Source organism: Melanerpes formicivorus, unplaced genomic scaffold (assembly GCF_026170545.1).
Source record: "Melanerpes formicivorus ecotype bairdi unplaced genomic scaffold, bMelFor1.0.p_v2 SCAF_4, whole genome shotgun sequence".
Taxonomy (NCBI): domain Eukaryota; kingdom Metazoa; phylum Chordata; class Aves; order Piciformes; family Picidae; genus Melanerpes; species Melanerpes formicivorus.
Window position 1 is genome coordinate 10,856,528 of NW_027142356.1, and position 23,728 is coordinate 10,880,255.

Here is a 23,728-nt window from a genome sequence, read left to right on the forward strand (position 1 = left end):
GAGGCAGAACAGCTGTGGTTTATCCAAAGTCTCTCTAAATTATTAAGCTCCTGTTATGAAAATATTTTTGCTGAGGTGAAGTTTAAAATCGTTGCTGAATAGGAAAATTGCACCAATTTGCTAGAGATACCATTTGCTCATGATTAGCTTAGAAATGTTTGTTATAAATTTGTGCTTTCTCAAGGATGCTTTACCCCATCTAGGCATAGTGTGCATTGATTTCCAGGTGGAATAACACAGATGTGAATTACTACAACTTACTATTCCTATTGTTTTCTTTGTGTGTGTGAGTAGGGGGTTGATAAGAGGAAGCAGAAGGAAAACATGAAAATGTAACTGCAAAATCATGCTCTATAAGCCAGTTTCCCTTCAAAAATGAGTTCACTGTCACAATGAACTCAATTTCTCTGTCATTTCTTTCATTCATTAGTGAAAAGATTCTCCCCACCTGATGATAAGGATTTGAAAACTGTGGTTATGTTATAGACTTCTTCAGAAATTAATTAATCTTTTACTTTCCACTTCTATCTGGACATGGCGTGTGCAGAGATGTGGTTATTCATTTATTTGTGAGGAGGGAAAGGCACAGCAAGGAGATCTCTTGTTACAGAAAAGAGAGGGAGCTCAGTCTAAAAAGCTATAGAACTTGTGTTTTCCATAAAAAGAGCAGACTGGTGGCTCTTATTGCAGGGAGCTGATTTACATGAGATCCAAAGATTCTCCACAAACTTCTTAATGGGTAGTCACAAAAGCCACTCTGCATAGGAACTCTTGAGTTTATTATCACCACCTTAATTCAGAGAAGCTCTTTTACAACTCACAAAATCGGTCAGTGCATCGTTAAGCATGCTATAATGAAGCATTATAATATAGATAAACTTGAGAGGGAAAAAAAAACCAACACAGAACAACTTCACAATTGCTGTAATGAAACACTTCACTGAAGCTAAATTTTCACTTAGGAACATGGCTAGCAGTAAAGAGTTAAATAAAAAGAATGTCATGCATGTGTATGTGATTCTAAATCCAGAAGTGTTACATTTCCTTTGTTGGCATTAGTTTCTGCTGAATATACAGGATATATATGGTGAAAACTAAACCCTTCTGTTATTGGTCTGAAGTGTTTTAACAGGAGTGTGGCATGATTGGTTGAAAAGAATGGAAGTTTTTACAGACCAAAAGAATATATATTTTGTTCTTACTGGTTATTTTTCTCCTTAGCCATTTAAGTTTTGTTGACCAGCTTCATTAACAGAACTAATACCTGAAATTAGAATTCTTTTAACAAATGGTAGTATCTAGAGTAGTCCATGGCAGAATTCTGTCTGGAGTGCTTGCAGTGAAAGCATTTGTGATTTTTTAAAATTTTTTTCCTGTTTGTTTCTGAAGCCTCCCCCCCACCCCCAAAATATTAATTGGCATTTATTAGTGGTTGCTCCATTCTTAATGGTTCTTGATGAGGAAAAAGTGGATAGGAAACTATGGAAAGGTGCCATCTTTCTGCTGTTAGGGATTAGAAATTCTCTACTTGCAGATATTGTGAGAAGTGTAGCCTACTGTTGTCAGAGGGTGTACACTGTGTATTGAATATTCAGAAAAATACAAGCATGATGAGATATTTCCACTGGAATTACTTTATTCTGCCTGTGCTTTTTGGGATATTCCCCATCCTTAAGCTAGCTATTACAACAGCTAAATCCTTTAGTGGCTATGCTGAATCCTACCCTTTTTTCTTGTAACTGTGGTGAGTCTCAGAGGATTAATGCTTCATGTGAGGGCTTGTGCTAGCTTTCTCAGGAGGTACTCAGTAGAAAGAAGTATTCAGGAAAGCTTATGTTTCTTGAATTCACCTACAGGTCCCTTGGCTCAAGAGAAAGCAGGTGAGGCATTAGCTCTGCCATTTGTTCACATCCAGTTAACAGCTCTATGCTATTCCCCATAGAGCATGTGGAAAAAAGAAGGTGTGGCATGACCAGCCTTAGCCAGGATATTAGGAGAAAGCTTTATTTAGAATATGTGACAATAAATATTTTCAGTTGTCATTGTTCACAGCTCTGTAATCTCTATGGGAGTACATTACCTCAAGGACATTAATAGAGTTGTCATTCTTTTTATTTGTTTGGTTTTTACTTTCGTTCCCATTTTCTTTGTAACTCCGGGCAATTACTTCATAATACCAAAAGATGTATCCTAACAATAATACACATATCTTCTATATGTTGTAAAACTGTAAAGTAGGTAGAATATGATAGATCTTTGTCTAGAATACTAGGCATACAATGGATTTGATACAATGGCAAGCCAAAGTGCTAGAAAAACAAATGCAGATTTGAATGTAAGTGAAACAGCCATTATTTCCACAATTCATTTTTTGAAGAACAGTTATTTGAACATTTGACAGCTGTAATACTTTGCTATATAGGTTTTGTTCCTCGATACAGGCTATTTTGTTAGTATACATAGACTACAATTTTATTTTGACATCAGCATTGGGCACCTATGCACTGGTAGTATGCAATTCCATTTCTGTTGGCCTTTCTCTTTGAAGTAAAATTGAAATCCTTACTGCTCTTCTCACTTTCACGCTCTATTTTTAATGAACTGAGACGAAATTTAAGGCTTTTTTATTGTAGCAGATTAACCTGGGAAACCTGATAAATGGATATTAATTTCGCCTATAAGAGATCTTATTCATAAAAAGCTTATACTATTGTAAAAAAAAAAATAAAATACATGAAGTATGCAGCCTGTGTTTTGATTGCTACTTTGTCCTTAATTAGGTAATTACATCCCTGTTTTTCAGTTTGACAATTAAGGATCAAAATGGCAATGCTTTCGTGTCACTGTAAAAAGCTGGGTAAAAGGTCTGAAGACATTGCAGTGTCTTCTGTATCTAATACATGCTAGATTTCTACTACAGAGGATATGGGAGGCTTTGGCCAGTGTCTGAAGTTGGACAGATCCAAATCTTGGGTTTTTTCCCAGGAAAATCTGAGCTGGGTCTATTGAGCACAGGCTCAGTGTCATGTGAACATAGCAATGGTGTTTGTGGGTCAACCTGAACAAAGAAACCAAGTAATTTTGTGTCTGAATCCATGGCATGGTTAACCCACAATATACCAAGCCATTCAACTATAATTGTGAATTGACTGATTTTACTTTTCATAAAACTCAATAGTTAAAATTTTGAATCTGCTGTTAAGGGGAATTAATCCAAGTAAGATCCTTTTGTGTTTTGATTTCACTGTTGTCTTGTCACCTGTTACTCTTTGATATTCTTCATTTAAAACAAAACTCATTATGCTTTCCTAATCTTGCATCAAAGTTGTATCAAACTCTTGCAACAAAATCTAACATTGTGCATCAAAGACCTGTGCTCTTTCTTTGCTATTGCCAGCAGCAATTGTTTGACTTCTTGTCATTTCCAAATCAACCCAACATACAAACAGCTCGGGTTGCCATCACTGTGGCATCTCTTCTGGCCATTCTTTTTCTGTTACTATTAATAAAAATACAAAGAGATACTTCTCCTGATGAGATTGATAATTATTCAAATAACGTGTAAACACCTTTGAATAAGGTATATGTAAACCCTTTGAAAACTACTTCATGTGAGGGAATTATATACATCCCTTCTCAGAAGCAGGACATGTACAGATGTGTTGGGAAATTGAACTGTGTCTGTCGTAAGGGCTACAACAGCTTAACCTTCAGAATGCAAAGCTTGTATTCATGACCCTTAAGGATTGGAAACCCTTTACCCCTCCCTTTAATGAAAGTTTAAGTTCTGCAAAAAAACAGAAGAGACCGCCTAAGAAGAAACTGAGTATATCAGTAACCACTGATTTAACCAAATTTTAATTCATATTATTTTCTTGAACAGTCTGATTAATTATACTTTTATGTTTGCAGGTCTAATTACAACCACATCTAGAAAACTAGATCGAGAGCAGCAGGGAGAACACATACTGGAGGTAAATAATATCTTTGGTACTCTGAAAAAGAGTGACTCTGTTCATTGCTCTTTTACAGAGAGTTAAGTTTTACCAGACTTGATTGCTATATGAAGAACTTAGAGCACTGAATTTCATAGAGTGCTGTATTGCAGAAGTAATTGGCTTCTGTGTTCATTATTTTGCAATGCAGAAAACTACCTATCTCATAAAACCTGTGTTGGACTTTATTCTGAGAAAAGAGTTAAGATAGGCAACTTTTTGTTTTTATATCTGTAAATAGTGATTTCTTTCAAGAAGTACAAAGGCATGGTTGTTGAAAGGAGTGAGATTCCTTTGTTTTTTCTAGTCTTCCTGTTTAAATATTTGAATAGCTATTTTACTTGCATTTTACTGAACATAGATCTCTGAAAAAGAAGTGCAGGATCTCTTTTTAACATTGAGAATGCAAACAGTTGTGAGTAGACTTTTCTGCATATCATATTTGTCAATCACATAAATAGATGGGTTGCAATATGCATGTTACAGAGTTGGATTCCAAGAGCATGAAATTTGTGGCATTACTCTTTTATTTAGGTACATCATCTGAAATTTATGTAATGGGTATTTCCATTCTCTCAAACAACATGGGAAGAAACCCCACATAGATAGCTAAGTTTTCCAGTTTCACAGTGTCATCTTGCAGTCTGACAATGTTGTACCTTATCTGTGATGAAGACTGAATATTCACAGTGGTATAATTTACATACTAAGATTTATCTGGAATGTTTTATTGTGCCTCTGCTCCTGGATGATAGATAAGACTGCAACATGAGCAAAACTAAAGCTAGAGAATCAAGTCTGGACTTAACTCTGAACTTGTGAAATCTGTAGAGAGGTTTTCCAATAGGAATGCAAGGACTGCACTGACTTGAAGGCTTGCAGAACTTCACTATACAGTCTTCCTGGAGCAGTCTTGGCCCTTTTCTGTCTTTTTAGTGCATTACAACCTGGATTAATGCAACTGTTGGACCAAATTTGTATTATTGTTTTAACTTCTATATCAGCTTTGGAAATAACTCTAACAATAGAGTGGAATATCCTCTGCAGTGTGTTTCTAGTAGCAGTAACAGCAAAGTTAATTAAGTGGCAAATGTGATTTAGTACTAGACATTATTCTTCTAAATTGTAAAGTCATTATCTTTTTAAATTACCCCCTTAAATCTGATTGTGTCATTTTTCTAAAGCACTTCATGTCAGTTATAGCTTACTTCTTGATCCGTGCTATGTGTAAAGGTGCTAACATGGGTATCTTGTAACTTTTATGCATATTATTCTGCCTTTTGTACTAGATTTATGCAGTATATAAAATGAGATGTGAATCATTCTCTGATCCCAAAGCCACTTGTTACAGAATAGCTTTCATTGCTTATATTTTATCCCTGGAACATGGTGGCCATGTCCAAGTTGTCTGTTGAGAATGATGTCTGATTAGCATGAACTTCAAGGCTGCAGCTAGGTAACGTGGTAGTGTGCTACTTGGCCAAAACTTATGCCAGAGATCACGCTAGCAGTGTAATGTTACGGGGAGCTGCCTTGCTAGCAGTCATGCCTGCTAATTTAACCTTAAGTTACAGCTAGATAACACACAGGATTCAGAAAGTGGTTTTTTTTAGAAGGTTACAGTATCACATGATGGTACTTAAACCCTCCTCTTGCAGCATTCTCTGTGAAGATCAAGTTGATGGCTCTTTAGTTCAGAATATCAGCTTTTGCCTGCTGGTATCATTTATCTTCTTCATTCTTCCTTCAGTTCGAATCCCATTTTTAAATAAAAGTAAGCAAAGTATTCAATGAAAAAAACTCTTTTAACTACAGAGCAATAGTGACAGAGAGTACTGCCCAAAGTAGGTTTGAAAAAAACCCAGAAATGCACAGAATGGTGGGGCAATGTTATGAGCCAAGTGCTGAGCATCTGGCTAATTAATTGAGCATTGAAATGGTGACCAGATGGGTTGGTGGATTTATTCCTTGTTTTCTATTAAATTTGATCCTTGATTGCACTCCTGCTTACATAATAGTAATTAATATGCCACATTCTTTTTTTTCCCAACTTAAAACTATTATCTGAGTGCCAACTGACACTTTCTAAATGCAGTTATTTTAGGTTACCTTCATGTTATTCTCTCATATCAGTATTCTGATTGTTATGTCAGTAATGCCATCAGAACTGATACTATATTCAAATCAGACTAAATTTTCCTCAGATTTCCTTTTTTTTTTTCTGCTTGTCTTGGGGCAGTGCCAGTTTTGTTACCAGACAAGTTGTTCTGTACCCCTTGATATTTACTGTTTTGGGATGTGTTTTGGGGGAGATTTTATTTTATTTTTTTTTCCCCAAACTGAAAGTTATGTGCTGATGTTTCACTAAAACTTCCAAAGGGAACAGATAGTCATATATGTGGAAATCCTACCATCTGTAGAGATGAACATGAGTATTTGAATTTCATGCTATATTTACTGTGTTTTGTGTTTAATCATATTCTTTCATTTCCTTCATGTTTTCAATTCATGCCATGTTTATTTTCATTTCCTTATTTCCTAAAATGTATGAGAAAAAAAAGTACTGATCAGAATGAAATCATAGAGTAATTTGGATTGGATCAGACTTCAATGATTTTCTCATTTCAACTCCTCTGCCATTGGCAGGGACACCTTCCTCTAGATCAGGTTGATCAAATCCCCACCCAGCCTGGCGCTGAACGTTTACAGAGAGATTATTGTAGGAGGGGGAAGGAGAAAAAAAAAAAGAGGAATGAAAAAAGGAAAATTAAGATAACATCATAAAAAGGCTGAGAAACAGTGCTGCTCTCTATCATAAAGTTGTCCCTAAAATGGGAGACTCATTGAAACCAACAACAAAGAGAAAGTAATGAAAATAACATGAAAGACTGACAAAGAACAAAAGTGTCTTTACCAATTATTATTCCTTGTGTCTTTAATGCCAGTGTTTTGGAAAACATCCCATTCAGAAAAGGAACTTTAGCTAAACTGGCAGAAGTCAGGTAATACTGTTATCAGTGAGGAATTTGTGTTTCTTTAAATGCTTTATGTAATAGCAACTGAAGTCTCCTTTGAAAATGGCTAACATCTGTCTGAGCCTATTAGCTTTTTTAGCTTTTCTGTGGATGGTGGAGTACAACCAGAAGACAATAGGCGTGATTCTTTAGCTCTTCTGCTAATTGAGCTGTTGCAGGAAGCATCAGCATCAGTTTTTCACTTTGCTATAGATGCAACGAGCTATTAAATAAGGAAGAATTAAGGTCTTCTTATATTATTATGAATTGCATCTTCAGAGGTGTAAAATCAAATAAACTGAAAAGCAAGCTGATCATTACAGTTGTCATAGGCAGTTGCAAGAAAATATGCTTTTAAGAGTGTCATTGGAAGGGTTGTTTGGATTGAGTGCTAACCCTATCTTTTTTAATACAAACAGGTAACAGTAACAGACAACGGTATCCCTGCAAAGTCAACAATTGCACGGGTGATTGTGAAGGTCTTAGATGAGAATGACAATAAGCCTCAGTTCCTGCAGAAGTTCTACAAAATCCAGCTTCCAGAGCGTGGTAAACCAGAACGAGAGAGAGCTGCTAGGAGAGAGCCAATCTATCGAGTTATTGCTGCAGATAAAGATGAAGGCCCCAATGCAGAGATCTCTTACAGCATTGAAGATGGCGATGAACATGGCAAATTCTTTATTGAACCAAAAACTGGAGTGGTTTCATCAAAGAAATTTTCTGCAGCAAGGGACTACGATATCCTTTCAGTGAGTCAAACTCTTTTATATCGTTAATACATGAAGTGTTTTTTCGTCACTGTTTTCATCACTTCTCATTCAGTAGGTGGCAGATGAGTGCAATATCTGAAACAAGAAAGCTTCAACAAATCCAGAAGATGTTTTGTAGGTTTGGTTTATTTTGTTGGGTTTTTGTAAGGATGATCTCAGATGTTTAAATCAAGAAACTGCTGTTATTTCCAGAACATTATGAGGGAACATGAGCAGTTAGCTTGACTCTCTTTCAGGAAGAAAGCAAAATAAAAGTGAGTTTATGGTAACAGTCTGTACAACTATCATTTGTAGCCCATGAAGAGCAAGTGGCACTTTGAGAGACACTTAACCTTTCTGAATGTATCTCTCACAAGCAAACATGCTTGGAGCTTATTGCTGCTTTTCCCTTTATGTGACATAATGATTTATGCGGTCCCGTGTCCTAAAAGATGTTTCTGTTTCACAGATTAAAGCTGTAGATAATGGCCGTCCACAAAAATCATCAACTACGCGACTTCACATTGAATGGATTCCAAAGCCTGTCCCACCCACAGAGCCCATTTATTTTGAGGAGTCATTTTTTTCTTTCACGGTGATGGAAAGTGACCCAGTTGCTCACATGATTGGTGTAATAGCTGTTGAACCTCTTGGAACACCACTTTGGTTTGACATAACGGGTAAGGATGCCTTAAGGGCTTTTATTATTAGAAACAAATGCATGCAGTCTGAGATACTGGAGGACTCGCTGCAGCTTGGTTTCTTGGTAGCTCTTCCAAAGAATTCAAGATTTTGGTGTTGTGTAGATGCATATTTTTTTCTTTATTTCATTATAAATCAGAATTACATCTTTTTATCTATGCCACCATATATCAAAGATTAAAATGACATTGCAAAATATCTGCTTGTGTTAAAGTTTCAGAAATGACTTCTGAATGTTGTGTCAGTGACCTTAAAGCTAACCAAATCAATCTCAGACTGTAGGATAGGGAAAGAAATAAAATGCCAGTTTTCTGCAAATCAGGATAGTACACCCAAAGAGATGATGTTGTTCACATTGATTTCTTGTTCTGTGGGCTGCTTCTTAGTTTGCTGTCCCTTAATTCAGTACTAAGACAAAAGCTTGCAATATTCCTAACCACAGCAAATTTCTTCCTGTTTCTGTTCTTACTACTACATCATACCTTAGCCTCCACCGTTGAAAGGGGGATTCTGCTCACTAATATGACTGTGCTGTGGTGACAAAACAAGTAGTACTTTTTATACGTACTCATTAGACCTATGGGCACTGGGAATACAGAGTGTTCAGTGTATAGCCAATAGTAAAAGCAGGTTATGTCATGGGTTACAGGGTTTAGAGTCAGGAAGAGTAGCACAGCCTTATTTCAGGAGAGGAACCTTGTAGTGAACTGTTTCTAGTCTTAAAACAGCCCTATCAGATTGGGATTTTTCTGCCACATTCATGAGAGAGAGAAGGACCCTTTTAACCTTGGTTACTACTGAAAATTTTTCCACGACTATGATGTTGAGTTGTTGGGGAGAGTATTTTTTGCATTATTTCTTTAAAAGGTGATTATTTTAAAGGTCTGGCATGCTATAGTCTGTGTCCTAAGGGATGCTGAGAACAGCAACAGTTAAAGACAAAGTTTGTAAAACTAATACATGCAGCAGGAATATACAAATTCCGCTTGATGGTTATCTCAGAAAACTTCCAAGCACGTGAGAACAAATACAGTTCTTCCCTAAATACATGCTTCACATGTGATGGTGTTGATAATCGTTACATCACTAAATATATATATTTAATTTTTTTTTATGTTCTCCCTAATGTATTCTGGGGGGAAAAAAGAATTTAATTCCTGTGCAAAGTGATCATAGTTTACACTTAGACAAACCAAGCAGCGAGAGATGTGTGCAACTATGTAGAGTGAGTGGAGTTCATAAGGTCAAAGCTCTGCATTTAGAAACCTTTTGGAGCTTAGGGTACTCTTCTGCTGTTCTGCCAAACATACACACAGACATGGGAGTAGAAAAGTTAAAAACGTAAAAATAGCTGAAGTAAGCAGGAGAGAGAAGAAGGCTCCCTGTGTTCCAATTCAAGCAGGGTTATCCAGTCAACAGCAAACAGAAACATCTATTAGGGTTAAGAAAAGGATAGTGTCAGGAAAAGGTGAGTGGTTCATGGAGATGAAAGAGAGCAGATAGAAAAAGCCTCAGAGGTCTTGTAAGTTTCCACAGAGTACAACAATAATGTTTCCTGGGGTCTTTTATGAGCAAAATTTGTTAATTAGGTTGGGGATGTACTTCTCTATTGTTCTTTTGAGTTTGCTTTAACTGCTTTGCACTCTGAACACTGTGTATGTCTGAATAGAATTCTGGTGATAGTATTATTTTGATTTGCTCTTTCCAAGCATGCAATACAGTTTTTGGACGTTTACAGAATACTTATTGTATGCTTAACATGCCCCCCCACCCCCCCCAAACTTTTCCTGATATATTTAGAAAGACATTTACAGAAAACTCCCAAGAGGAAAGAGCAGAATTTATCCATGTATTGTAAAACAAACAATTCTGTTTTGACTGTAAAAGTGTTTTGAAAAGTTTGATATGTGATCATGTTGTGAAGTTAGCAGCTACTTTTACAGGTGGTCACTTTACTGCCCTCTTTTACTGTTTCTAATAGCATGAATTAATTTGATTGACAGCTTTCCTTTGTGTTCTGTGCTTGCTTTCCATGCTTTCTTTCTTTTTGGCTGAGCCAGGAGACAAGCTTGCTAGTGAAGTATTTTACATCTTTCAGATGGCTTGTGACCTGAACTGTACAGCAGAAGGTATCTGCTGAGATCACATAATTTATTACCAGATTATGAGATCTGAAATGAAAGCGTACATTTATAAAATATTTATTTAATTAACCCTTCGGAAATCAAAGTGCTCACAGTTGCATTTGTGACAGGTTCGTTTTTGTTTTGTTTTGTCATCATTACATTTATACAGCATCAATTCAGAGCATCCAGTTTTGGCTTTGGCCAAAACTGTTGCTGTTACACTTTCAGTGTACCGGCTGCAGAAGTTTGGGTCGAGTTCTGCTTCAGTGGATTACAGATATTGCCCCTACTAAAAAAAAAAAATCAATGTCCTTATGATTTCTTTGATAATGGGGAGGGGGGGCGGAAATGAGAGGTTAGAGTTTACCCTTGTGTCAGAGAAACCAAGTGAACAGATTTGTACATACTCACCTTAAAATGGCAATGACTTCATGGAGCCATCTGAGAAAACGGCATTGCATGCCAGCTAAAAAAAAGGTAACTGGCTATAAAAGAAAAGCTGGAGACTCACCTTCTGAAGGTGACACTCTGCACAAAGCCCATTTAAAAAATTTCTTGTACACTTGTTAAACAAATAAACCAACTAACCAAACAAAAATAACAAAAACCCAAACAAAAAACCCATGGACACTGGTAAAAAGTATGAATGGATACATTCATTCATATGATTCTGAAACTGCTGCTGGGCCAGTAAGAGTTGTTGATTTTCAGTGAAACTGGAAAAATTACATTATCCTTGTCATTATCAAATATCTGAAATCCAGTGAAGCAGAATCCATCCTGTCATTCCTGAACTGATATGTCTGTCATGCAATGGAACATTCCATAGGTGAAGTCCTTTTTATATGTGAAGGGGGCCCCATTTCAGTATTCGCTCTTCTTTTTTTGATTCAGTATGAATTCGCAACTTTTTAAATTTCACCCTCTCACTTCTAGCCTTGGCTTTTCATGAAAGGCATTTAGTGATTGCCAAAACAGCATGTCAAAATGCTTCTAAAAGAAAGAAAGGAAAGATAAAGAGGCACTCAGATGATCTCTGAGTGCTGTCTTTGTAAAATATAATTTGAAAAACATGTGCACATAGTTAGGAGAAATTTGTTTGCTATTTCCCTGGCTTGACCAAAATAAAAATTGATTCCTCCATTTTACTCAGCTTATTGAGAGGTCTAAAACAATTGTAGTTAAATGGCAGTATTTATCACTGCTAACAGTATTTGAACTTAATAGACTTTGTATTCTCATGACAATCTGCTCGAGGTGACATGATGATGATGATAAATAATTGTTTAAACAACTACATGTAACTATTGATCTACACATTTATTTTACTATACTTCAAAGAGTAATTTGAAAGTTTCTCAAGGGAACTTAAGATAATTTGCTTCAGAAAGAGAGTTTGGCCATACTTAAACATGGGCATTTAAACATTTAGCACTCAGATCAGTCTTGCTTATCTCATTAGGAGTAAGACAGTGAATTTTTTAAATAATGTTGAGATGAGAGTCATTTGGAGGTACTTTTTCAATCTTACCTGTACCATACAAATCAGAGTACAGAAATTTGTACTCTGATCCAAAAGACAAAAATTTGACTGTATGTCTGATTTGGGACTTAGGTTTATTTTGATAGAAAGTATGATTTTTACTAATTAGCCTGACATTGTGCACAAAATAAACTTGCACATTTCACCTCGTAATTCTCAGTTTCCTGCTATTTGGAATCTTCAAATTCTGGTTTTAAAAATGTAGATAAACTTGTTAAAAACTAACCTGCTGACTTTTCCATGAGCCAGGCAAATCAGCTTCATTCAAACCTTATCAGTTTTAAATATTTGTAAGTAACAGCATATCACATTACCAGGAAAAAAAACAACAACATAACAACAAAAAACAAAATACAAGAGTTTAAAATAAATGTGTATATATATATGTGTATATATTTCCACCTTCATTAAGCATCTGGAGACAGAACATGGTCATACATGAAAACATTGGAGCAGTGCTATGTTTTGTGAACTTCTCCCTTTCCCAATTTCCTGAACAAGGTGGCAACTATGACAGCCGATTTGATGTGGACAAGGGCACTGGAACTATCATTGTCGCTAGACCTCTTGATGCAGAACAGAAATCAAATTACAACTTGACAGTAGAGGCAACAGATGGAACCCGATCTATCAGTACTCAGGTAATGAATTCTAATGAAGCACTTACAGAAGAAAGAAATGTTAGCTATGGGGTGGGTTGAGTCTTGCATTTTTTTCTGTACTGTTTTTTTTTTTTTTTCCCTGGTGATAGAGACTCTGTCTAAAATGGAAGCGGATTCTGATACTTGTAGAACCATGTTGTTCGCTGGTCCAAGTGGAAGGTTACTATGCTATGGCATGTCTGAATCAGCAACTTTTAAGTTAGATCATGTTCCTACATTAGTAAATGAAAGCAAACTAAGCCCTTCCATGCATGATTTACAAGAAAAGCATAAATTCTACTTACCTGAACTACCATCCTTTATCCGGCTCCCCTCAATTCACTGAGTAATGTGATTACCTTGCTTTAAATTTAAAAGACCACCACCGGCAGGTTGCTTGGTATGTCCGTGTCGTTGTCCCCCAAGATCTGTCGATGACAAATTGTACTATGTCCAAGTATTGTTTTTTGAAACTGAACTGCTTCTTCTGCACGGTGTGTGTACAGAAACAAAAGTTTAGATGATAACATCTCTGTGTATTTTTTTTCTTTTTAAGTTCTTTCTTTTCCCTTCAGTGGTGGCAGAGATTGCCAAACATTCTCGAAAGCAACACTCTCAGACAAACCCATTTTTTTTCAGATTACCTCTTTACTAAGGCTCAATGGTGGTGGCAATTCTTTGCATTTGATCTAGTAAGCTCACTTCAAGGCAGAAGCCTTTTGTGAAACTACTGGGAATAACTCATAGTAAAGTAGGTTATGATGTATAGCCCTCCAGTTTTTCCTGTCTAGTTTCCTTCTCCAGCCCAGACCCTGAATGTATTTGGAAGTAAGGTTTAGCTGAGGTTAGTGTGATTGGAGCTATAAGCTTCGAGGTACTCTGCTTTTCTTTCAAATAGAAAGGACATGATTGGGACAGTTACGTGTCTGTTACCTATCCCTATCATTGACCCTGCCCCTCAGGAGCTCAAAGAGCAATAAGCGAGTTGCTGCTATCATCTGTACATGGAAATCTGTTATAAATGCAATTTTTTGTTCAGCTTCTGTGCAGTATGTATGTTTTTCTACCATCTTTTCTAATGTCATAAACATTGTCTTCCTCACTTTGGCCAGAGAGAAAAACATTTCTTGTCAATGTTTAAAATGGAATCTTTATTGACCTGTCTGCATGTCTGGGGGCTTGATAGGGCAAATAGACTAAAATCAATAGCAGAAGAATGAAAGGTGTGACCGTTTGAGGCTGTGCCTTTAAGAAAGCGACAGTGCTGGGACACTCTGGCCGAATGCAGCTCCCTTGAAGAGCTCCCTTTTCCTTTAGCAGTGACCATTGTGAGTGACGTTCTAGACCATGAATCTCCAAACATGACATGTCCCCACGTCAGAACTTGCTGCTGTCATAGCCATGGCGCTATTGCTTCTGGTGCTGATAACCACCATAAAAAGTCTGGGGAATCTTCTTGTTAATTTAATTGCCCAGTTGTAATTTTGAGCAGACTTATTTCTACTAATTACAGAATTCTGAAGAGAAGGCGTGAAATAGTTCAAAAATAATTAGAAGAAACACAAATCCAACTGAAAAATAACTCCTTTTGCCAGGAAATTCAGAAAGACAGCAAGAGGCTTTTGACACATGCTTCCCCACCCCTAAGAATGCAGTCAAAAATGTCACCATGCAGAGTTTGTTGGGATAGCCTGGGGACTGGTAAAAGCTGAATATGAGCTCTCAGCAACTGTAAACATTTTTTCCAGTGCTGAATTTATGCAGGCGTCCTAAGCTGTCACAGTTTAACCATGATCTGCTTTGTCTTCTAGAACAACTAAGAACTGGAAGGTCACAAAAATGCTTTAACCCTCACTCCTCCTCTTCCTCTGGGTTATGCGATTCATTCTTCTTGAACGTGTACAGTCTAGCTTTTGTCCAGTTTCTCTAATGTGTTATTTTGGCTTCTTCTAAAGCTTAGGGAACATTACAAACATGTACTACAGCAATTTTCTGCAGGAGAGTTGAAGTAGCCGTCTCAAATTTATCATCTCTTATTTCTATGATTGCTTTTTGTATGATTTTCTGTCCCCTCTTAGCTAGAGTTGGCAGGAGCAGAGGTAATGGTTTCTGTTACACGTGAACACAAAGACTTCCTTTGCATTGTCTTCTTTTCCCCCCCCTGCTTCTGGGATAAGACCAAATTATGCTGTTGCTGATGGAGTCTCGGGTTACTGTGGTCTGTAGATCAGGGAGCATAGATTAGTTCAAACTCTGAAACTGCTGGTGTATGAACAAACTCCTGATTTTAACTGATTCTCTATCTCCCCCATAATTCCTGGCCCACCCAAATGGACTGATCTGTTAAGATATACTTCAGGACTGTCATTAAGAAGATACATGTCAGATGAGGCTTAACTTCAGGGGAATTAAAAATGTTGATCTTAAATCCACATTGAAGGCGCTGCCAGCATGTAAATTCTGTTACCACTGAAATAACAATGATTAAATTTTGAATGTTGCTGTGTTGTTGAGTTGTTCTAAAAGCTGGTGAACAATTGAAATGGAGTCACAGGCAAAGGAAATTCTGAATACTGAGCACATACGTTAGGAACAACAATTTGCCATACGCAGCTTTTAGCTTACAAACCAATTACTGTAAACATTGGAAATAACAGTAAACAATTTAACAGACCTTGATGAACAGCAGATTAAGTAATTTTATGTTTAATTTAAAAAGGGAAATAACATTTTGAAGACACTGGGGAGGAGAGACAAGAAACTAAAATCTTATTGTGTAAAAGCAGCATATGAATCTGACTTTAAACTAGGAGGCATTTGCTGGCCTCAGGCCATTAACGTGTAGAGTATTTGACTCTTTCAGAACTTCAGTTAAATAGCTTTTTTTGAAAAATACAGCAGCAGTAGGCGGGGAGGCTATTAGAATTTTGCATACATCTAAATGCCAAATGCATGATGCAAAACAAGGACAAACAAATTCCAGGCCTACAGTGGTGGTGGTTGATGGATGATACTAGAAATGACCAGTGTCACACTAGGAAAGAATATCATTGGAAAAAGTCAAATCGCTGTACTTACGCTTTTGTTGTATAGTGGGTTTTGGCTTGAAATAGAAAAGGTTATTCACAGGCTGTAAACAGCAATGTATGAACTATTGAGTTGCTTTTAGGAGGAAAGCAAAAAGGAAATACAAAATGCCTGTTTCTAGCTGTAGCCACTTCCAGTCATTCCTGTGTCAAATCTTTTTCACTGGAAGTAATACTTAAGATGCTTTGAAGTGAATTGCAGTATTTTATCTATTGTTGTGCTATTGCAGAATATTTAATCTTGTTTATGCAAAATTTACATGGATGTTATGCTTTGGGAATGAAGGACAGAATATTCTTCATTGATTAAGTGTGCATTTTTCCTTGTGATCTTCACACTGCTCCAAAGAAACATTTTAGAACTGGGATTCAGTTATCTGTGGATAATATAATTTTTTGTTTATGAAAATGACTAAAACCATGTCAGTGTAGATATAAGTATGAATGGAGAGAGAGGAGAAGATTTTAAATTCCAAATAAAATCCAAAGAATCACCATGTTTAAATAGCATGCACTGAGTATATTTTGTTAATGGCATACACCTCCTCTGTAACTTCTTAGGAATCAGTGCATTCCTATGCAAATTTAGTTTTCACATGTCCAATAATTAATAGGTTTCAAGTCTTTCCCCTTAATAATCCTGAGCTGCTTTGTTTTCTGTCTATACAGGTTGCATTGCCCACATTTAGCTCTGTGAGAGCTCTTGTGTAGCCTTGCAAACTAAGTCAACTTTTTTTAGTTCCAGATGATTTTTTTTCAGAGATCACACTGACTTTGAGGAAGGTGAGGCAGGTTGGAGTTTAGTCGGATTTTTCTCTACACCTCTTAAATCTGTTGCACTGCCTGGGGGGAAAAAAATGTCTTCATGTGGCATTATTTCAGTATTGTAGACTGATTTTTAATGAAATACCCTTTTCCATCTCTGTTTCCGAAATATCATAGATGCTTTTTTCTTCCCATTGTATCATTTCAGGTGTATATCAAAGTTATAGATACAAATAATCACAGGCCTCAGTTTTCTGCTGCAAAGTACGAAGTGGTTATACCTGAAGACATCATGCCAGAGACAGAAATTCTGCAAATCACTGCCACAGACAGAGATGAGAAGAACAAACTGATTTACACTATGCAGGGCAGCACTGATCCCATCAGTCTTAAAAAATTTCGCCTGGACCCTGGAACTGGCTCTCTTTATACTACAGAAAAACTGGATCATGAAAGCATGAACCAGCACATTCTCACAGTAATGGTAAATAAACACAACATTTCTTCTGTGGTCAATAGCAAACATGTATTTTTAATGTCTTTTTAATATGTCCCCTTAATTCAAACATTTATTTGTATGTTTAATTTGTGTTTGTGTTTGTCTGTGACTGGAACAGATCGAACCTTGAATTATTACTAATATTTAATGAACTAATGAAATAACAGTGCTAAGTCCTAGTAATATGCTGTTTCAGGTTCGAGATCAAGATGTCCCTGTAAAGCGCAACTATGCTAGAATCATCATTAATGTCAGTGACACAAACGATCATGCTCCATGGTTCACCAGCTCTTCCTATGAGGGACGGGTGTATGAGTCAGCAGCTGTTGGATCAGCAGTGCTCCAGGTTACAGCATTAGATAAGGATAAAGGAAAAAATGCAGAAATTGTGTACTCTATTGAATCAGGTATATTGACTTTCTTACATCTTCCATTTATTTTGAAACCTTATTTCAACTGTAGACATGTGAAAAAACAAGGTATATTGTTGGAAGTATATATGATGGAAGTGAGTTTTGAACCAAAATTCCATTAATTCTAGATGTAGCTCTGCCATTACCAAGGTCCTGAACTATTTAGACACTATGACTAGAAAAAATTATTTAGATGTCGTTACCTCTGTACAATACTACTTTCGACGGAGAAAGTAATTTAAAATAAATAGCCCAGTAACAGTCAGAAGAAACTGCATGCTAAAGAGAATAGCAGGCAAAAAGTTATTCAGTTAGCATTGCATGCAAGGTGATACATGGAAATGCTGCTTTTTATTTGACCTAAGTTGCCTTGTGAAGCATAGAAATTTACTGTAAGTATTTTGCTGTGCTTCCCACACTACAAAGTGTTATTTTGATACAATACCATACTTTTAATGCTGTATTCAAATGAAACTGATTACTAAAGAGGAAGAATGTATTTAAGTGTCTCATAACTATATATATGTATTTTCTGTTATTTGTAGAATTAGGACTTTTTTACTAAGCAGTACACTAATGTCCATGGAACTTTTCTCTTGCCTTTCCTATTTCAGTAGTGCCTGTTTTATGAGTGCCAAAGCATGGCAAGAAAAAAATGTTTGTCTGGTGTCTAGAATGAATTTACACCCTGTTCTCCTAGATTTTGTAGGAGTAAATATAAAACTTTCTTAGGTTTGTTTTACAGGACTGTGATGTACTGGGTGGTTAAAACATTATAACTAATGTTCTAAGTATATGGAAGGAACATTCCTTAAATGTTTGTAATGGCTGCTTAGATTTGTAATGGGATATTCTAAGAATGCCACTGTGTTTAGAGCCTCCACTGGAAAAAAAAAAATCCACTAAAAAAAAACCCAACCCTCTTGCCTACTTGTGTGCATAACTCAGAAGTTTTTAATTCATTTTTTCCATGCTGAGAACATGGCTTCAGTAGTGTAATTTACTGAGGAAGTAAAATATTGCATCTTAGGGTATTTAGTGTGTATACAAATATTGTATATAGTGTAGTTCAGCTATATATTGGAAAATATAAAGAAAATGTGCTTATCAAATGTTAGCTGGTAACCCTCAGCAGGGAGTATTTTTTAATAGTATCACAGGGAATGACTTGGCTATGTGTTAACAGGGAGTTAGGAGAGACAACTATTGGTCTAATTTAAACAAAAACAAAAAAAAAAAGGAATTTTGAAGCAGAGATTTATTTAAACAGTACTTGCATAAGCAATTAAGATTCACAAAAATTCATTAAAACACTTCCCCTCTACCCCTGCCCCGAGCAGCATGGTTATTTTATATCATAAGATGTAACTTGTATCACCCAGTTGTTATCTTCTGAATATAATTTTGTTTCAGCTTTGGTAAATATTTAAGTTGACTTATGAATTCAGTGACAAAGATAATTTGAAGAAAATACATAACTTATAATGTTGAAACTTGCCAAATCCTTATTATCTTAAGGGTTTTTTTAGTGGAAAATTAAGCAGGGGTTTTCTTGCATTTATTTCAAGGATTGGATGGCTTTGCTAAGTATGCTCTATGTAGTGTTTCCACAATTAAACAGATGTAGTGCTAATTCTTGATTACAGAAAACTTTACAGAGAGGCTAACAAATGTTTGTTGAACAAAACTAAGAAACTTTAATATTCCCTGATCTCTTTTAGTATATATCTTAATCAGCAATCATCCTTTAAGTTCTGTATATCTCTTTCTTAAGTACTTCTCTTTTTCTTCACAGGGAATATTGGAAATGCATTCTCTATGGATCCTGTTTTGGGTATGATTAAAATTGCAAAGGAATTAGATCGTAGCAACCAAGAAGAATATAACCTGATGGTGAAAGCTACAGACAAAGGGGATCCTCCAATGAGTGAAGTGACCTCTGTGCATATTTTTGTTACAGTTTCTGATAATGCCTCACCAAAATTCACAGCCAAAGAGTATTCTACGGAAATCAGTGAAAATGCTAGCATTGGCAGTTTTGTTGGAATGGTTACAGCATCCAGTCAGTCTTCTGTAGTTTATGAAATAAAAGATGGTAATACAGGCGATGCCTTCGCTATCAACCCAAACTCGGGTGTCATTATTTCTCAGAAGATACTTGACTTTGAAACCTTGCCTAGTTACACACTAACTGTGCAAGGAACAAACATGGCTGGCTTTTCCACTAACACAACAGTTTTGGTACATCTCCGGGATGAGAATGACAATGCACCGGTTTTTGTGCAGGCTGAATATACAGGACTCATCAGTGAATCAGCTTCAATTAACAGTGTGGTTCTCACTGACAAGAATATCCCATTAGTAATTCAAGCTACAGATGCTGATAAAGAATCTAATGCTTTGCTTGTTTATCAAATTGTTGAACCATCTGTCCGTAAGTATTTTGCCATCGATTCAAGCACTGGTGCCATTTGGACAGTAATGAGTCTGGACTATGAGGAGACAAATATTTTCCGCTTTTCAGTGCAAGTGCATGATGCAGGGATCCCACGTTTATATGCAGAATACGCAGCTAACGTTACTATTTATGTAGTTGACATCAATGACTGCCCTCCTGTGTTTTCAAGAGAGTTGTATGAGGCATCTGTTTTGGTTCCAACCTATAAAGGCGTGAAAGTCATCAGCGTAAATGCCACTGATGCTGATTCAGGTGTTTTTTCACAACTAATTTATTCCATTATTGAAGGCAATATCGGAGAAAAATTTTCCATAGATCCCAAGACTGGAGATATAACAGTACAAAATACAACTCAGCTAAGAAGCAGGTATGAATTAACAGTGAGAGCATCTGATGGCAGATTCGCAAGCACCACATCTGTGAAAATTAATGTGAAAGAAAGCAAAGCAAGCCAGCTGAAGTTCACTCAGAGTTCTTACTCTGCAACAGTGCAGGAGAATTCCACTGAGGCAAAAACAATAGCTGTTGTTACTGCTATAGGGAATCAAATAAATGAGCCATTGTTTTACCATATTCTAAATCCAGACAACAGATTTAAAATAAGCCCAACTTCAGGAGTCCTTTCAACAACAGGAATACCATTTGATCGTGAACAGCAAGAATCTTTTGATGTGGTCATAGAAGTGACAGAGGAATACAAACCTTCAGTTGTTGCTCACATCGTAGTTAAAGTCACAGTAGAAGATGTAAATGATAATGCTCCATTTTTTGTCCATCTTCCATATTATGCTGCTGTTAAAGTAGACGCTGAAGTAGGCCATGTTATTCAGCGTGTCACTGCAGTAGATAAAGATAAAGGTAGAAATGGAGAGGTCCATTACTATCTCAAAGAACATTATGAACATTTCCAAATTGATCCCACTGGTGAAATCTCACTGAAGAAATCATTCGAACCAGACACTTTAAATAAGGAGTATCTGGTCACAGTAGTGGCAAGAGATGGAGGAGACCCTGCTTTTTCTGCTGAAGTTGTAGTCCCAGTTACAGTAATGAGTAGAGTTATGCCCATTTTTGAAAAGCCTTTCTACAGTGCAGAGATTCCAGAAAACATTCAGCTCCATAGCCCTGTGGTCCACGTACAAGCCAACAGCCCAGAAGGACTTAAGGTGTTTTACAGCATCACAGATGGAGATCCTTTCAATCAGTTTACTGTCAACTTCAACACTGGAGTTTTAAATGTTTTCGCCCCTCTTGACTTTGAGTCTCATCCAGCCTACAAACTGAGTATTCGAGCAACAGATTCCTTAACTGGGGCACATGCTGACGTCTTTGTAGACATAATAGTGGAAGACATCAATGACAATCCTCCTGTGTTTTCAGAACAGTCTTACGCTGCAACCCTTTCTGAGGCATCTATTGTTGGGACATCTGTTGTACAAGTGAGCGCTACAGATGCCGACTCTGGAACAAACAGGGGGATTTCCTACCACTTGGTTGAGGATGATAGTGGAAGTCATGACTACTTCCACATAGATAGCAGCACTGGACTTGTTACTACAGCAAGAACTTTAGATTACGAACAAATTAAACAACACCAGTTATTAATAAGGGCTATAGATGGTGGCATGCTGCCCTTGAGCAGTGATACTACTGTAACTGTTGATGTAACTGATCTCAATGATAACCCTCCTATTTTTAACCAATTGCTTTATGAAGCTAAAATTAGTGAACTGGCTCCCCGAGGGCATTTTGTAACATGTGTGCAAGCCTCAGATGCAGATAATTCAGATGTTGACAAGCTGGAGTACTCCATTTTGACTGGCAATGACCAAAAGAATTTTGTAATTAATAGCAAAACTGGCATTATCTCCACCTCAAACCTACGGAGACAGACACTAAAGTCACATTATAATCTTAATGTCTCTGTTTCTGATGGGGTCTTCAGAAGCTCAGCCCAAGTCCATATTATTGTGACCAGTGCCAATATACACAGTCCTGTTTTCAGCCAGAATGAATATGAGGTTGAACTCGCTGAAAATGCTCCATTGCATACTTTAGTGACTGAAGTTAAGGCAACAGATGAAGATTCTGGTACATATGGCCACATCACTTACCACATTGTGAATGACTTCGCCAAAGACAGATTTTATACTAATGAGAGAGGGCAGATATTTACCTCTGAAAACCTTGACCGTGAAACACATGCAGAAAAAGTCATTGCCATTAGTTTAATGGCAAAAGACTCAGGAGGAAAAGTTGCTTTCTGTACTGTTAATGTAATCCTTACAGATGACAATGATAATGCTCCTCAATTCCGAGCAACAGAGTATAAAGTAAATATTGGATCTGATGTTCCACGAGGTACTTCTGTCGTTAAAGTCTGGGCATCTGATGCTGATGAGGGTACCAATGCAGACATCACATATGCTATTGAAGCAGAGTCTGAAAATGTTAAAGAGAATTTAGAAATTGATTCATCATCTGGTATAATTACTACAAAAGAAATCTTGATTGGTTTAGAAAATGAGTTTCTGAGCTTTTTTGTTAGAGCAGTGGATGGTGGCTCTCCCAAAAAACAATCAGTTGTTCCTGTCTATGCTAGGATACTCCCTCCAGAAGTGCCTCTTCCAAAATTTCCAGAGCCATTTTATTCTTACACAGTTTCTGAGGACATTCCAATTGGAACTGAGATAGATGTTATCAAAGCAGAGCATAATCAGACTTTAGTATATAACCTGATTAAAGGGAACACTCCTGAAAGCAATAGAGATGATTTTTTTGTGATTGACCAACAGACTGGGCAGTTGAAACTTGGGAAGAATCTTGATCATGAAACAACTAAATGGTACCAGTTCTCAGTTCAGGCACAGTATGCAAATGAAGATTATAATGTTGTTTCCTCGGTAGAGGTAAGCATTCAGGTAAAAGATGCAAATGATAACAAACCAGTTTTTGAGTCCAATCCATATGAAGCATTTATTGTAGAAAACATGCCATCTGGAACAAGAGTCATCCAGGTTAAAGGAGCTGACTTAGATTCAGGACTCAATGGGCAGGTTGGTTACAGCTTGGATCCCTCTCAAGAACTGGATGTTCTAGAGTCTTTTGCCATAAACTTGGAAAGCGGCTGGATTACCACTCTCAAAGAACTCGATCATGAGAAACGTGACAAATACACAATCACCGTGGTTGCATCTGATCGGGGCGAAAAACTTCAACTGTCTTCTACAACTGTGGTTGAAGTTAGAGTTACAGATGTGAATGACAATCCTCCACGCTTTACTGCAGAGATCTATAAAGGAACAGTCAGTGAAGATGACCCTCCTGGTGGAGTAATTGCTATCTTGAGTACAACTGATGCTGATACAGAGGAAGCCAATAGACAAGTCTTTTATTACATTACAGGTAAATCTTATTTCACTAAGGTCAGTGTAGTCATTTGAGTGCTCCTGGAATTATGTGAGGCAGAGCTTCATCTTTCAAATTATTGAGAAGTACTTGAAAACTGTAGAGTTACAAAGAAAGAATTTGTGTGTCTTAATATTAAAAGCATAAGAGGGGGAAAATTAGTTTAAGAAAACAAGTCTTTGTCTCCTGTGCACTTAAATGTTTTCCTAAGTTTCGTTGCTTATACTTCAAATTTTATTTTAAATGCATACTTACACTTCAATTAGTGATACAGTCAAAGAACAAACACATTTCACAAAATAAGGCTATTAATTTTCAATAGAGTATAT

At 36.8% G+C, this 23,728-nt stretch overlaps 1 protein-coding gene across 8 annotated transcripts in view; it reads left to right on the forward strand.

Moving 5' to 3' along the window:
- FAT1 (FAT atypical cadherin 1) overlaps positions 1-23,728 on the forward strand; it is a 97,005-nt gene that overhangs the window by 47,447 nt on the left and 25,830 nt on the right. For 7 of the 8 annotated variants that reach the window (XM_068136910.1, XM_068136903.1, XM_068136906.1 and 4 more), the window contains exons 4-10: positions 3,913-3,974; positions 7,429-7,758; positions 8,228-8,438; positions 12,631-12,770; positions 16,830-17,105; positions 17,317-17,527; positions 19,329-23,396. In XM_068136910.1, coding sequence (XP_067993011.1) covers positions 3,913-3,974; positions 7,429-7,758; positions 8,228-8,438; positions 12,631-12,770; positions 16,830-17,105; positions 17,317-17,527; positions 19,329-23,396 — 5,298 coding nt within the window. Of the gene's footprint in view, positions 1-3,912; positions 3,975-7,428; positions 7,759-8,227; positions 8,439-10,558; positions 10,578-12,630; positions 12,771-16,829; positions 17,106-17,316; positions 17,528-19,328; positions 23,397-23,728 lie in introns of those variants that run through there. The other variant, XM_068136911.1, reaches the window with a different exon arrangement.